At 43.0% G+C, this 17,108-nt stretch overlaps 1 protein-coding gene and 1 long non-coding RNA gene across 4 annotated transcripts in view; one reads left to right on the forward strand and one right to left on the reverse strand.

The window, feature by feature from the left end:
• The window catches only part of NIM1K (NIM1 serine/threonine protein kinase), a 61,245-nt gene that overhangs the window by 42,237 nt on the left and 1,900 nt on the right, over positions 1 to 17,108 (forward strand). For all 3 annotated transcript variants that reach the window (XM_053295850.1, XM_053295849.1, XM_053295851.1), the window contains exon 3: positions 15,871 to 16,139. In XM_053295850.1, coding sequence (XP_053151825.1) covers positions 15,871 to 16,139 — 269 coding nt within the window. The remainder of the gene's footprint in view (positions 1 to 15,870; positions 16,140 to 17,108) is intronic.
• Positions 6,253 to 15,850, reverse strand: LOC128344875 (uncharacterized). Its single transcript, XR_008316107.1, has 2 exons — positions 9,646 to 15,850; positions 6,253 to 9,123 (listed from the first exon to the last, which is right to left on the reverse strand). It is a non-coding gene; the product is annotated as an uncharacterized LOC128344875 (long non-coding RNA).

Below are 17,108 nucleotides of genomic sequence, written 5' to 3' on the forward strand. Positions count from 1 at the left end.
TCTGCAATTATTACATATAAAGGTTTGCAATATACTTTTCAGGTTCTTGCCATTGATCTTTTATCTGGGTATGAAATCGCTGAGGGGAGATATACATATTTATTTGCAAATGAAGAAAAGATGACAACGTTTACTCTTTATTAAGACAACTAGTGTCCACTGATCAAGGGGAGGCATTTTCCCCTGTCTTGGCAGTTCTGGGCTGGAACACTGCTTTTTAAAAAATCCCATAGTTTAAGTTAAATTGGATGTTTTCTGCAAGAAGGTAATCTGCTGCTTCTTTTTAAAAAAGCCAATTTATCCAAAATTATCCAGATGAACAAAGTCTAACCAGCCAGCCAGCTAGCCTACTGTTGAAAGAGTGCTTCCGCTCCAAAGGGCAAACCACGGACGTAAAAACTGAAGAGAAAGAAAGCAAAATAAAATATCTCCCCTTCCAAAAGTGTCTAAAGATAAAACAGCATAAGCAGACCAAGGAAAAGGGTTTTTAAAAAATTAAAATCCAAGGAGATATGCAAGAAAAGGTTTCCACTGAACAGAGCTAACAGAGCCAGATGCTGTAATGTCACTATCTTGGCTTCTCCCCCATTAAAGGTATGTATTCCTAATCCTGCTAGATCAATTGTTCTTTATCCCAAGCTAACGTTGAGGTTTTTTGGCTCTGCAATTTGTACCTTGACTGAATGAGCCACACTGGGGCCTCCTTGACATGTACTTTACTCAAATGGCTGCCACTTCCTCTCTCTTGCTCAGGAAAACTATAAAGGTCTCTACTACCATGCAGTTCTTTGTGACCTCATTCATCACCCCATTCACATGACCATACTGTATATACTGTACCTGGGTACAGCCTCTGACCTAGATATGCATGGTTGTGTGAATGAGCGTGCATGTACACACCAAAACCCATTCACACAACCATGCATACCCAGGTCAGAGGTTGTACCCAGGTATATAACATCATATGAATGGGGTGACTGTTGTACTAGAAAATGTCCCTCCTCTCCAACAGCGAACCAGTTGATCTTCAAAGCCCAGCCCTTCATCCTCCAATTATTCATTGTGAGAGAAAGGAAGGGGGCACAGGAATAAAGAGTCCTTTGCCCTCATTTTCTTCATCCCACAATTCCTTGTAGACCCCAGCTTACATCAGTGTCCCCTCTAACTTTTTTCATATGTGTGCAGAATGAGTTTTGTTCTAGGAAGCAGTATCAAAGCAATATGCACGCACATGCATTCAGAGTGGAGGCGTTCCTGATTCAACCTGTAAAGTAAAGTGTGCCGTCGCGTCGATGTCGACTCCTGGCGACCACAAAGCCCTGTGGTTGTCTTTGGTAGAATACAGGAGGGGTTTACTGTTGCTGTCTCCCGTGCAGTATGAAATGATGCCCTTCAGCATCTTTCCTATATCGTTGCTGCCCGATATAGGTGTTCCCCATAGTCTAGGAAACATACCAGCAGGGATTTGAACCGGCAACCTCTGACTAGCTAATCAAGCCATTTCCCTGCTGCGCCATTAGCAACCTGAGCGGGATCAAAAACTAACTGAGTGGACATCAAAAACCTTGTGTGTGCACGGACATGTGCATGCCTTAGAGGGAACACTGGCTTACAGTAGAATAAGTGGGATATTTTGAGGAGATAACATTCATTCACATTTTACTGGCTTCTGAAATGCCTCCTGTATTTTTGTTTGCAAAAAACATAGGCATGCATAGTTTCCAAAAGTTTATATGAAATGCCTTTTTTTTAAATGTAGGATTTCAAAAGTAATATTTAAATTTAGACTTTGGGTTTCTCTTTCAAAATATGGTTCCTTTTCAACTTACTTTGCTTTCTTGTCTTTCTGGTTGAACCGAAAAGCATATAACCCTGATGCCCGTATTCTTGATATGCCCAGGAAGATAATTAGAATCCCTTCTTGATTATCATATAAAGGATTTGTAATGATTGATGTAATGATTGATTGATTAGTATTTCCATGGAGCAGGTGGGAGAAAGAAATAACTGGTTTTGTTGAGTTAACAGTAGAAGAGCTGTAGGAAATGTGAATATGATCGCCCTAATGAGAAGAACACTGAGGTTTGCAGGCTATAATCCTGTTGGAAATAAATAATTTATCGTATCGGCTGAATTGGACATCAGTCTTAAAGCTGCTCGAAAGTCATGCAATTAATAACTTCACTGGGCTGCTCTGGAGAGCATGCTTTTCAGATCTGGTTTCTTGGGGTTTCAGATGGCTCATTATCTCACCTACGTAATTAGAAGAGGGAATCCTGTTATCTCTAGTTCCCTTTCTGATTTCTTCCCTCTGCATCTCTTGCTGCCACCTGAAACTAAACCTGCAATCCTAAACACAAATCCTAAAGAGTAGATCTTACTGGGCACAGTGGGTGATTCCTGGACAAATATGAATAGGGTTGCATGGTGCATCTGTCATCCTGTGTACCAGGGGTGGTCCTTCTGTGAAGCTCAGCTCTGTCTCTTCAGTGAGACAGTGGCCTCAGGTGCAAGGAGAGCCTCGGGGGTAGCAAGTACTGAACCCCAGCATGCGTGCCCCTCTGCCACCCATTGATACTGCCCTTTCTCACCCTGCTGGGGCACACTGTTGATTGAAGGGGGGAGAGCATCATATTGCCCTTTGCCTCAGGCGGCAAAAATGTCTCAAACCACCCCCTGCTATGCACTTGCACTTGAGAAAAAGCCCCACTGAACGCACTGGGATTAATACTACTTCCATGCTGTATCTTCCATTTCATTCCAACTTGCATGTGAAGGAGAGTATAAACTGCTTTTCTTGGTGTGATCCAGATCCAGGTTGGTGGGTGTTGCACATCTTCCCTTAAGAGCCAGCATGTAATAGAATTTGGCCCCAAACCAGAGAAAGTTGTAGGAAGCTGTCTTATACCGAGTCAGACTATTGGCCCGCGTAGCTCAGTATTGTCTGCACTGACTGGCAGCAGCTTCCCCAGGGTTTCAGACAGGAGTCTCTCCCAGCTCTACCTGAAGATGCCAGGATTGAACCTGGGACCTTCTGCATGTAAAGCAGATGCTCTACCTGTGAGCTACAGCCCCGTTCCATTAAATGTGTTGCACTTAAGACCAGGGATCCACAAATTTAGGCTTAGCTCACTAGCCAGATATTATTTGTGGTTGCCACCAATCCCTTCTCATTCCTGAGTTCCTGTTCTGGCACACAGGCATAGGAGAGAAGTGGGTCTTCTGTTGTTTGCACTGGGATATGGAGATGGTCAGGGACAGCAGGAGCCCTCTCCGACTGCTCAGAAAGAATTCCTGCTGTTTCTTATGTTTGCAAAAATGACTGTGGCAATGATACCGCTGGTGAGATCTGTGTGGTGCTGGGCACCCTGCTCACCAGAGGGCTGGGGGCAATTGCCACTGGCAAACTGATTTGTAGACACCTGCTTAAGATCCATTGAAATTGATGGGACAAGTTAGCTTAGAAATGGACAATAGTTTTTAAGATGGTTAAACACAGCTTGAGAGGAGGGCCTGGTTTCATACTCCACAGATTGAGTTCAGACCCTAGTTTAACATGGAAGTTTGGTTGAAATCAGAGATGCACCTAGGTAACTTTGGAGCTTGGACCTAAAGGCCTTTGGAAACTGCCCCCAGCCCTCAAATTAAGCATCATCATACTCAGCTGGGTGACCACACCTGTGGGACAGACTAAAGAGGATTTGAGGGCCCTCAGGGGCAGTGAAGGCCCTGGGCTTTGGCCCAGAAGTCCAGGGGTAAGAGCGCCTCTGGTTGAAATAAGCCAAAATTGCTCAGTTTGGACATAATGAACAATCCTGGCTGCTTCTTAATGAGAATCAGCTGCAAAATGCTTGCAAGTCTTGTGTACAAAAGGGAGCATTAAATAATTATAGAGATTTTTATCTCGTTAAAGATTATGGAACAGGAAGTTGCTTAAATCTTAAGGATTTTTCACTGGCGTTGAGTGAAGCCATGTCTTCTTGGTCATGTCATGCCACGCCTTACCCAAGAAAATCTAGCTAAGCTGGCAGCCTGCCTGAGATGGTTTTCTCCCTCATAAGCACACTGAGTGCCTTGCCAGAGGGCTAAATTAGGTTTGGCAGCCTTTGTAATCTCTGCTGCTAATCTTCTGAGATGCAGGTTGATCAAATAAGAACCAAAGCATATTGGAACATACCTAAGAGAACAAGAGAGTCACCATTGACACACCAGACTTTAGAATTGATTGTAAATATCCGTGGCTGCAGGTTTGTCCATGGGTTGGCTGGGATCTCAACAACCATCTTAGCAGGACCTTTTCATGTCCAGTGGATTTTGCCATTGTTTTCCTTTGAAATGCAGACCCTACCCCTGTCCATGTCATATGAATTGCTTTTGAAAATCCCTTAGCCTCATTTTGTGGCTCGTGTGTAGCATTGGCTGCTTTCAGCCAATGCTGTAACATAGATGGCTGCCTGCCCATCACTGGGGATATCCCACAATGCACCATACACTCAACCCCCACTGCCGGGAAAAACAGCAGACTGTCTGGGTGTGTGGGATCGCACCCCCTGACCTTCCCAGACCAGCAGCTGGATTGTCTGAGAGTAAGGCAAGGTTCTGCTGCCTTCCCCACTACCCGCCCTGCAGCCCTCTCATGCAATCGTGAGAAAGGGATCACGATCCCTTTCCTGTGAGAAAGGGATCCTAGTTTTAATTTTAATCAGTTTTAATTTAGTTTAAATGGTTTTTTTAAAAAAAATTTAATTGTTTTATTATGTGCTTCTGGTTTTAATGTAAACTGCCCTGAGCCACCTTAAGAAAGGTGGTATATAAATTCAATGAATGAATGAATGAATGAATGAATATGCGTTATAGTTTCACTTATTAAAATACCCATTGTCATCCGGTCACAGTCAAACAGCAAACCTAGCTGCCCCTTAGTATTTGTAATTGATAAAAAGATGTAATTTTAAATGTGAGTTCTGTGTGCATACAGGAGTGGGGGAGAGGGAGAGAGCTCAGAACCAAGTCCAGGACTGAAGTAAACGAAGAGTGTGTGTGCTCCTGCATGTGCTGCAAAGAACATCCTTATGCTTGGCTTCTCTTCCAAGGGATACCTGGTGTGCCAATTCTCAGCTTTGTTTGAGACAGTTACATCAGCAGCAAAGATTAGACTTTGTTTTGTTTGTCTGATACCTCAAGGTTAAGGCAACCTTTCCTTCTAAAAGTGTTTGGCAGGCTGAATTTTCAGGATGAGCTGATCCCTCCTCCTGAACTTCTTGAAATAAAATTATTTCAAGACTTGGTAAGCAACACAGGGTGAGAAGAGGTGAGGTATTGATCATGACTGAAACAGCCAGTCAGCACTGGATTTGTCACTGCTCTGGTTTTTCCTAGCCTTGAAATCTCATTTGCCAATACCACTCCCTTTGGAACTGCTGCGTTACTTAAAAATAACCCTCTATCACCACTTTGAAGCTCTCTACACTGTCCTTAAACTTACTTCAGGAAAATTCATAACACCAACAAAATCCTGGATTTTATTTGTAAAGCTCACCCTAATCTTAACAGTGTTGGAGCTGCCGGTATCCATAGCAGTGCCAGCACGGTATGCTCTAGCCCCAGAATGCTGCATATGATGTTGGTCGTTGTAGAATCAAATAGGTTTCTTTTAAATAATCAGAGGGTTTTCCAGAAATTTTTGAATTGGAAATTTTTCTGGGAAAATTTCACATGCAAATCCCTCCTATTTGCATAAAATGCATATTAATTATTTTCTCCAATTTTTAAAAAAATTTCATGATGCCCTAAATAGATTGTGATCTGATTTTGCATGTTGTTTGGACTATATATACACTTTTTAAAAAGCCACCTCCACTCTGTTAATTTACCCTCACAGTATTTCAAAGTAGCAAAGTAGGAATTTTAGAAATATCTGGGCAGAGCCTGTTGGCACCACAGAGCCAGGAACTTGGTAGTGCTCCCAGAGGGAAGTGCCAGATCACTCCTTATGATCAATTGAAGAGTGCGTCATGATAAGCCAGAAGGCAGCAGGCAAGTCAGAAATTCATTTGCTCCAGTCCAGTAATCCTATTTGATTCCCTTGAACATAGAAGTCAATAACTGCCAGGGACATTTTTGTATGGGGCAGTATATAAATGTAGTAAATAAATAAATAACATTTCCACTTGTTGCCTTCTGTACATAGAAACTCAAAGAGAATACTGTTGCAAGGACATACTGAAGGAGTCCTATATGGACTGACGGGGACTTGATGAATGAATAGCTTTATTATGATCATTGATCAGTTATATATACAAACAGATGATACTGCATTCAGATAAGAATTAAATCATACAGAATACATCAACATAGAAGCCTCTTGTAACAGCATCTAAAAGGAAGGGCTGGAAATTAGCTGTTGACGGATCTTAGCAGCAGCTGCACAAAATGTGGCAACCTTGTAGGTGATAGAAGGTTTCTTATCTGCAAGAAGGAGTGTGGCGTAAAATTCAGCAGTCCAGCCGGGAAAGCGTGATAGCAAGGAAATAAGACTGCACCAGCAGTCATTATAAAAAAGACAAAACAGTAGCACATGGAGGACAGATTAGACCTCACCTGAGCCACAGGGGCAAAACCGACTGGCCGGAGGGTTTTCGAAAACCTTCCAGATAAAGCTGCTGACGGTAAGGCATCATATTTTGCTCTGAGGAATGCCCTGATGGCTCGGTAAAGAAAGCGACAATAAATAGCTAGCAGGTTCCTGGTTAAAGTCACCAAGGTGCCCTCTTATGGTCTCTGGGATGGAGCTTAAATCGTTCTGATGTTCTATGTCCAAGACCCTCTGTTTGAGGATCTCCTTGGCTTGACTGTAATCTAGTAATGACAAATGTTCAGTAGAAAGGCCAAGTGATGACAATTTACCCATCAGTGCTTGTGTCCAGGTGGATTGAAGCCTATTGACCAACATAAGAGGGATCAATCCCAGAGGGGAGAAATGGATCCTAAGCTAATAACTTAAAATCCATTAAAATCCATGCTTTTGTTTCCACCCTCTGGAGGCCCGTTTCCATCCTCAACAGTGCGTTGGAGACACATCGGGGGTGTGGTGGGTGGCGGGCTGAATATTTATCTAATAAACTTGGATTGGATGATCTCCAGTGGCCTATAATTAGGGTAGGGGCCCAATTGTGCACCATACAAAAGTTTGGCCAATGATTTAGCAGCATGTAACTTTAACATTGTAAGGATAACCTCTCCACCTTTGGAGTCAAAGAATCTTAATGTTGGAGTGAAAGAATCTTAATGTTGCTGAAGCGCTTCTTTGTGCTTGATGGGCAACGTAGTCCACGCGGGCCTTCCATAATCCAGTGCCAAGAAAAACCACACTCAGATATTTAAAACTCTTGACCTGCTTTATATGACGGCCCTCTATATGCCAGTTAAATCTTTTAGGCCTCTTGGCAAAGACCATCACTTTGGATTTCTGCAAGTTAATTACCAAGTGATTGTCCTTACAATAAGTGGCCAAGAGCCTAAGCACTCTCCTAAGGCCCACTGGAGTTCGTGAGATGATAGCAGCAGCATCTGTATACAGCAGGGCTGGGATAGCTGTGCCTGCAATAGCTGGGGAATGTAGCGCTGAATCAGAGAGATTATTAGCTAGGGTATTTATGTAAAGATTGAACAGGGAGGTTGCCAAAATGCATCCTTGTTTAACTCAATTACTAGTAGTTATTAAATGTGAAAGTGAACCTTGAGGGTTACATCTCACTATTACACTGGTATTATCATAGAGCTTCTGAATAAGAAAGAGTAAATGTCTATCAACACTAGTGTGTCTGATTTTTCCCCAGAGGCTTATCCTCGAGATTTAATCAAAGGCTGCTTTGAAATCTACAAAGGCCACATACAAGGAAGACTTAGGTTTGTTGATATATTTCTCAATTAGATGACATAATACCAGGGCATGGTCCATGGTTGACTGCTCTGTTCTAAACCCAGGTTATTCATCACCCAAAATACCTTCATTCTCCATCCAGTCTTGTAACTTCTAATCTGAATGCCTCATGTAAAGCTTACTCACAACACTCAGCAGGCTAACTGAGTGACAGTTGGCAGGATCACGTCTATCCCCTTTTTAAAATACAGGCACTCTTACGGCTATGCCCCAGTCTTCGAGTATGAGCCCAGTTTGATCTATGCATGTAAAGAGAGCTGCCAATACAGGGGCCCACCAATCTGCATTAAACTTAACCATTTCAAAGTGATACAATCACAGCCCGAGGCCTTGCCAACTTTTAAGGAATCAATAAGCTTCTTAACTTTGGCAACTGAAACAGGTGGCCATTCAGGAAGTGGGTCATTTTTAAAATCTACTGGGGTTCGTTCCTCCTCTTGGGCCAAACAGAGAGCTTTAAAGTGTAATTCTCATGTCTCCATAGGGGCCTGACTAGTCAAATGGGAGGAATAATGGTTTGAGCAGCCAGCTGTAATACGCCAGAAGAGAGGGGAAATCCTCTCTCTAACTGAAGCAATCAGCCTCTGCCAGGACAACCTTTGAGCTTCTCTTTTCTTAGCTTTGATCAAGGATTTATATTGGTTTTTTCAGGACTTCAAGGAGTAGCACATTGAAGGTCTTGGTACAATTTATAGTTTGCCACTACCTCCTTCTTGGCAGCTACAAACTCTTGGTCATACAAACCTCTAGACCTACCCATTAGCCAACAGTTATAATTAGTTTTCCCCCACACAAGGTGATCTCGTATCATATGGATAAGTGTCCCATAATGATTGTATACAAGCCCAATCTCTCCTCTTAGTAACTCATCATGGAAGTCCCTTCATGTCATCTGAGTTTAACAAAATGTCCATAACTTGAGCCCATGTCTCATCCCATTTAATCCGTACTTCCCCAGCCACGACTTCCAAAGCGAAATTGATTTTATCCTTAGAATGAGATGTCCTAACTGGCAGATTAGTCTTTAGAATCAAAGGGAGATGGTCACTATCAGGGCAAAAGTCAACCTCCATTTGAACACACAACTCACCAGGTTACAGGATGCAAGCCAGTAATCCATGGTTGACATCTTCTTCCCAGACCAATAGGTAAATTCTGCTGGGTGGTTTCCACTCACTGCTCTGTTTAGAATACACAAATCAAACCAATTGGCCAACTGGGCAAACACAGGCCTGCAAAATGTATTTCCCATACTTGGCCAGCCAGGGGATAAGAAGGGAGTCTTCCATATCTTCTGGTGGGACAGCATGGTAATAGGTATATAAAGCTATGTCATCCTGCCCCATCCTTGCATTGAAATAACTTCCCACTAGAATATAAGATAGATTGTTCTGACTGTTTAGTCTGGATAATTCTGGTATCAGATATTTTGCTGGAGACACTCCCTATGCCCACCGCATTTCTGTTCACAGAAGTCTTTGTTATAAAGCTAGCTGTACTAGATGTATGCTTTTGTTGCACAAGGGCGTCAACTGAAGTCATAATACAATCAACCTTTAAATTTTCAAATATTGCAAGAATGGCCTGAGCTGTTAATAAACATTGATCTCTGATAAAATCTACTGATAACCTGGGGTACTTGCCTGGATCCAGCCTCCAACTGGTTCAGGAGATAGGTTCATTGAGAGCTCTTTATCACTTACCAAGGTGTTATCCCCCTGCAACTGTCTTTCTTTGATAACTGTTGCTGCTTCAATTAGCTCAAGTTCCTGTTGCTCCAAGAGTGCAAATCTATTCAATGTGGAAACAGGGTAGTTCAAACTTACAAGTTATTTTAGTGTCTTACTATCCTTCGTTGCTATAAATGTATCCAGACATGTTTGCTTCAAAGTTTTCACCCATCCTTGCATTTCTGGGCTGATACACTGCTTTTCTCTCTCTCCATTGTTTAGGTTAGCTCAAAAGTTTACAACAGAAAATAATCTGTTGTCCTTTAGTAAAAACCAAATCCAAGAAAAAACAAAAGCTAAGCAATCAGTCAGCCAGCCAGCTAATCAACAATGCTCTGGCTGATTAAGTGCATAACTCCTTCGGGAGACAAACTGCAAACAGAATAGCAGCGTTTTAAAAGGGGGAAAACAAACAAAATAAATAACAGCTCTTCTAAGACAGTCCATATATAAAACAGCATTAAAAAGCTTTAAAAATGCAAACCGGGGGGTGAGGGAGGTATTCCACAGAATGGATTTAACATGACAAGATGCTTTCACATCGCCATCTTGACCACACCGCTCAAGTTCTGAAAGGAGTCTTGTCAGAATGGTTGACAGAGGGGACTTAAGTGTCCATTTACTGCTGGCAGCTTTTGTATGAATGGCAGTATCCAGGGTGGTCTTTCCATGAGGTGAGGCGAAGCGAGGCACTAACCTCAGGCAGCAAATTATTGGAGCGCAAGATGCCCTTCTTCCACTTGCTTTTAAAAGGGCGGGGGGTGTTATCCAGTTGTGTTTGTTAATTACAGAGCATGGATGTCTGTCTGCAAGCAGGGTACTTTGAATGTTTGTTTTCGTGTGGGAAGCGGACTGTATAAATATTTATGGTGCAAGAGCAATCTGTTGCATTTTAAAATCAGATAACCCCTGTTGGTCCAGTAGAACAAAGTCAGTCAGAAAAATAGTATGCAGCCAGCCAGTGAGCCAACCTGTCACATACCAAATGAGGGTGACACAGAACTCTTTCTCAGATTGAATGATCAACAAATTTAAAAGGAAACAAGGTATTTCTGAGTGTGGGCATGATAAATAGAAATATCTATACTGTTCCTTTTTGGAATAAATGTTCTCCCCCATGTAGCCTGAAGAAGAGCTCTGTATAACTCAAATGCTCACATGCTGTATTTTGAACACTGTGCTCCTAAAATAAGAGGTGGAACTGAGCAAGATTTCAATGTTTGAGATGGGGTTTTAGTGCCCCTCCACATGGTTAGAAGTAAATTCAACTGTACAAAGTTAATTAAATTTATGCAGATTTTATTTATACAGAGAATTCTGCATTTTTGGTACAGAATCTGTGTTATCCTAGTGCAAAATGTATTTATATTTAGCACAGAGTGTACACAGTATGGCAGGGGTGAGCTAACTGGAGGTGTGGCCTCTAGCTCTGAAGAACCTGAGCAAGCTCTTCAGAGTCATCTGGAGGGAGAGAAAGGGGAATAGACACTTTCAGGCAGCAAATACTGCCTGAAATAAACTGCAAGTGCTTGCTGGGAGGAGGGCGGCGGGGCATTTCTCCGACCGCAGTTGGGGCAGGGGGCGGGGCATGGCAGGCACTTTGCGCCCCCCTGCAGTGGCACCCAGGGCACGTGCCCTGCCTGCCCTATGCTCGTTACGCCCCTGGGACAGAGGCCTGGAAGAGAAGTGGGGATTTTTCTCATTAGGTTTGAAGAAAAGAAACAGGGAGTGTTTCTTTTCCAAAGCTTCACATGAGTGAGACAAAATTTCACCTTTCTTCCAAGTCCACTTCTTCTTTCCACCTGTGATGCAGTTTAAAGTGGGGGGCGAGGGAGACAGCAACAGGATTCCTACTGTTTCTTGCCTCATCTGTATCATAGCATAAATCAGTGGCTCCCAACCAAGGGTACACAAACCCCTGGGGTACTTGTAAGGGATACTTGGAGCCATCCCACCTCTCCGCCTCACTGACTAGTTATTAGGACACAGCTCTCAACTCACTGACTGATTAGGACCTCCTCAACTCACTGACTAGTGATTAACTCTGTTAAGGAGGTCTATCAACAGCTACTAGTCTGAGGGCTACAGGCCACCTCCAGCCTCAGAGGCAGGATAACTCTGAATATCAGTTGTAGGGGAGTAACAGTAGGAGAGAGGGCATGCCCTCAGCTCCTGGCTGTGGGTTTCTCAGCCGCATCTGGTGGGCCACTGTGTGAAGCAGGATGCTGGACTAGATGGGCCTTGGGCCTGATCCAGCAGGGCTGTTTTTATGTTCCTCCTGATTGGACAACTTGGCTATTACAGTCACCAGTGTAGTGGGAAGCCAGCTAGCACTGATAGAGTTAATGGGGGAAAGCATTTGACCTTGGTTGACAGACTGGAGACCCTAGGTCATGACCCAATTGGTTAACAAGTGGTGGAACTAAAGGGCTCCTGAGGGTTTTCTGGGAAGAAGAAAGGTGTGTCCAGGTGAGAGAGGAGCAATGGAGTCTTGCCAGATTCTCTCAGGGTGAGTTCTGCAAGTTGGCAGGGGTGTGTGTGTGTGGGATTGCAGGCAGTTGGTCTCACCAGGAGAAAGTGTTTTAGTAAGACTTGCATTAGAAGTTATTTTCCTTTGTGTGTGTTGCTTTGTATACTTAAGTATCTGCTTCTTGAAACTAATTACCTTCAACCCTAACCTAGTAATGGATTGCTTTAAGTGCTGCCTGAGAACATCTGGGCGTTTGTAAGCATTACGCTATTTCTAATTGCAACTGATGAGACGGGCAATTTGGCAGGGTGGGTGGCGGCGGCAGGGATTTAATTAATAAACTGTTTTTCTCTGTTTTACAAGCCCTCTCAGAGTGTTAGTCAAAGAAAGGGGGAGGAGAATCCTCTAGTGCACACAGCCTCAAAAGTACTGTAAAGCCTCACTTAAACCTCTATAAGTGGGATCAGGTTTTTATATTTGCCTGCTAGCAAAGTGAAGAAAAAATACTGGAATTTTTAGCATTCTGATTCCAATCCGCAATAATTTCTGTTAATAAAGGAATGCTTGGTGGCAGTGAGATTCCCTGCTTAATTAAATAAAGCCAGTCAGTCAGCCTCCCAGGGAGGGGTGACTCTGTGATAATTCCTCTCACGTGAGGTGGTGGGGCTTGTTTGCTGCAACTGGCTTACATCCAGAATAAGTTGCTTATGAGTTGCTATTGAATATAGCAACTCAATAAGTTCAATAACTTTAAAGTTGCTAATGAAATTCATGGGACTTTACTTGTCCTATTAATTTCAATGGGAATACTCATGAGTAACTTAATCTGGATGTAAGCCAGTGACTGTTATAGCCTGTCTCACATCTGGTGAGAGTGAGTGTGTACACAAACTCAGTATATGGGGCACCTGAGCTAAAGGTCTCAGACAGAAGGGATACCCTTACTATTTCCAAAAAAGAAAGAAAAAAAGAAAGAAGGGTTGAGAACCCCTAGCATAAATGAAAGCTGTTCTTGAGACTGTGCAAGCTGATAGCAAGGATAAACAGAGGCTTGGCTACTACGTCAAGCCAGTATTTGTGGGCTCTTACACACCACATGTTAGGACACGCTCTGGAACAGTGTTCTCTCTAATTTTTTTCATCAATGTGCAGAATGAGTTTTGTTCTATCAAGGCAGTGTGTGTGCACATATATACCCAGAGTGCAACCTTCCTGATTAAACCTGAGCAGGATCTAAAATTAACTGAGCGGACATCAAAAAACGTGTGAGCGCACGCACACGTGCACACCTTAGAGGGAACACTGGTCCGGAAGCACATGTTGCAGCAGCCTTGCTGAAGTGAAGCAGGCCTGGGTCTAATCAGGGTCTAGAAGGCAGAATGCCTGAGAGCCCCCACAGGTACCACCATGAGTTTCATGGAAGAAAGGCAGTCTCTAACAGCAATAAATATGTCTAGGCTGCTGCCAAGCCTCCTCCGCCCTTTCCGACTTCTTGCCATCTGTTGCCCACACTCTTCAAGCCTATGCTTTGTAGTATGAGGAGAAAGAGCTGGTCTTGCGGTAGTGAGCTTGAATTCCCGTCTTTGCTAAGCAGGGTTCCCTTGGGTTTGCATCTGGATGAGTGGGTCCCTTGTTTTTGTTTTAAAGAAAAATGAAAGCTAACATTCTCAGGCTGTTGAATGCTGCTCCCAGCCTCCCAGTAACAATACTTATGCATGATAACAGAATTGTGGGATATGTGTCCTTTCTTCTGGACACATAGGACAAAGCATATCGGTCCTAGATAAGGCAGCTATCTGTCAGCCAAAATGCAGTGTCATGGTTCTAAGTGAATAAAGGGTAAGCATAGCCCTTGTGATGGAAAAAGGACTTATGTGACCTCCCTTTTTTCCATGAGTGCCAATTGAATGGGAGATTTTAGATGTATTGCTACAACAGGCCTGCTCAACTTAGCCCCCCCCACCAGCTGATTTTGAACTACAACTCCCATAATCCCTAGCTACAGTGGCCAATAGCCAGGGGTATGGGAATTGTAGGCCAACATCTGCAGGGCGGCCAAAGTTGAGCAGCCCTCTGATACAAGAACAAAGCAACGGGAAGGGGCATAACTCACTGGTAAAGCACATGCTTTGAATATGGCAGTGCCCAGGTTGGATCTTAACATCTCCAGTTAAAAGATAAGAGGTACTAACTAGATGCTGGGAAAGACTTTTGCCCGAGAACCTGGATAACCGCTACCAAGTGGAGCAGACAGTCCTGGGTTAAATGGAGCAATGGTCTAATTCACAGACTAGCAAAGGACAAAGCCAGGACAAAATAGTATACAAAATATACAATATTACGTTTCAAGACCAATAAAACAAAAGTCGAATCTCACCAGAAAAAAACAAGACAAGAAGTTATTTTTTTAAAGACATAAAAATGGAACATTCAATAAATAATCTTGTCTTGGGTTTTTCTGGTGAGATTTTCCTTCATTTTATTGGTCTTAAACATTTTACTAAATTATTATTTGAATAAATATTATTGTCTATTTTGTATATTTTCCCCCCTTGGCTTTAAGTGCTAGGCTTGTCATATTGGGCTGGGCTTACTGTGTTGTTGTTTCTAACTCACTGGCTGACATATTTCTCCATCTCCCATCTGCCTTGCAGTGGAGTATTTGCACAGTTGCACAAGAGTGCTCTGGCGCAAGTGTGACAAAATACGGGATTCTTTTATTCTAGAACTTCAGTTGGGAAATATTTGTATTTATGTTTGTGGTAAGGCTTAAAGTTCTACTGGAGATTCTGTTCTGAATGTAGGAGAGGCAGCAAAAGCACTGTGGTGATTGGGCAGTAGGGACTCTGTATGCAAACGGAGAGAGAGAGTCTGCGATGGTTAAGGCTGCTTGGGGGGAAACTGTCGGAAGTTGGAAATTGTGCGTGGAAGTTGTGCTTTGTAGTTCTGTGTAAAGGAGAATAGTGTCTTATTTATCTCAAACGAGTATAAATCCTTGGTTGTGTTTATCCTGTGTGGCATAGTTTACTGTCAATTCCCAAGCGTAGACAGAAGGATTGTTCTGCCAAAACAAGAAGCTACCCTGAGATGCTTGAGGGCCCGGGGTGAGGGCTGAAAGTTTCCTTAAGTGGTGGTAAAAGGTGAAGTGTGGCATTGAGTCAGTTTTGACTCCTGGCGCCCCCAGAGCCCTGTGGTTTTCTTTGGTAGAATACAGGAGGGGTTTACCATTGCCTCCTCCCACACAGTATGAGATGATGCCTTTCAGCATCTTCCTCTATTGCTGCTGCCAGCAATACCAGCGGGAATTTGAACCGGCAACCTGCTGCTTGTTAGTCAAGCATTTCCCCACTGCGCCACTTAAGGTGGTAGCGGCGGATTATCCAGCATATACATCTCAAAACCTCATGGTGAGTGGTCACAGCAAGAACTGCACAAACAGTTGCACACTAGACTTCCGTTTAGTTCTATCACACAACTGTGTTGGTGTAATTCTTGAGCAATTGCACAGACATTCCGTTGCGAGGCAAATGGGACCTTGTGCAGTATGTCAGCCAGCATAAAGAAGCTTCATACAGTATGTCCAGGTTTGTTTGTTTGTTTATGAATAAACAACTTAGGAGAACAATTTGTTATGAGGCGGCTAACAAATAAGGTTTATTTATTTATTTACTTTTAAGCATGAAACCTGTTGTACTTCCTAACAGTACAAAAACCAATTGTATTCCCAGAAAAAGTAGCTATCAAGATTCTGGACAAGACCAAGTTGGACCAGAAGACACAGCGCTTGCTCTCCCGTGAGATTTCCAGCATGGAGAAGCTGCACCACCCCAACGTCATCAGGCTTTATGAGGTGGTGGAGACCCTCTCCAAACTGCACCTAGTGATGGAATATGCTGGCGGTGGGGAGCTCTTTGCTAAAATCACAACGGAAGGCAAGTTAGCAGAAGTGGAGAGCAAGCACATTTTCTCCCAGATTGTGTCTGCTGTTAAACACATGGTAAGTCCATTCTTATAGACCCCACCCTCACATTTTCCTATGATTGTCTTGCTTTAAAAGAGGAGAAATTTGGCCAGCAGATAAAGTGACTGCAAGTCTTCTACTTTCTCATGCCTGCCTATGCATGGGGGGCACATGGAGAAGTCCTGAGCTTGCTAAGCCTGGGATATATAAATATATGCCAATTATTCTACAAAAGTGACGAAATCAAGTGATGACAGCCCTACTAGAAAATTCTTAGTCAATTAACTAAATATGAGTTTTAGTTGATTTAAATTTGCATATCGATAAAAACAATGACTTGAGAAAAATTACTCAAAGTAGCCCCATTGAAATTAAAATGACAAGTTAAGCAATGCCAACGTTATCCATTTAATTTCAGTGGGACTACTTTGAGTAATCATCCTCATCAAGTCAGCCAATAGTTCTGAAGTAAGAAGCATACTTTGTTTTTAGACAATGTTACGTGTCATGACCCCGGATCCAGGACCCACTACACAGGCTTGGGAGACAGAGCAGTCAGTTTAAGGGATGACCCAGACTCCATGTGACCTTCATGCTGATACCCCCACACACCAGGATTACCCTCCTCTGAGAACCTACCAGTATTAGCAGAAGGCCCCTAGCATCACTGGGGCCAATGCATACAAGTAAATGCTCTACCCTGAGCTACAGCCTCATTCCTTAAGAAGAATATCCTTCAGCAGAGTGCTCACATGTAGTTACCCATCCAATCAATTAATTTGATTAATCAATTAAATATTGCATTCCTAGTGATTAGAACTCTAGAAAACAGTTTTGTGAGGAGGGCAAGGGTTTTCTAACAGAATTCTCAGTCTACAATTTCTAGAATTTTAATGGGGTTTAATGTGTTTTATGGGCAGGGCTATATAACAATGGTTAAAGTGGAATAAAACCGGTATAAATGTTGCAGTGTACATGTGTTGTGAAAGTCTGTGGTTAGGACGG

Source organism: Hemicordylus capensis, chromosome 2 (assembly GCF_027244095.1).
Source record: "Hemicordylus capensis ecotype Gifberg chromosome 2, rHemCap1.1.pri, whole genome shotgun sequence".
In the NCBI taxonomy this organism is placed as follows: Eukaryota; Metazoa; Chordata; class Lepidosauria; order Squamata; family Cordylidae; genus Hemicordylus; species Hemicordylus capensis.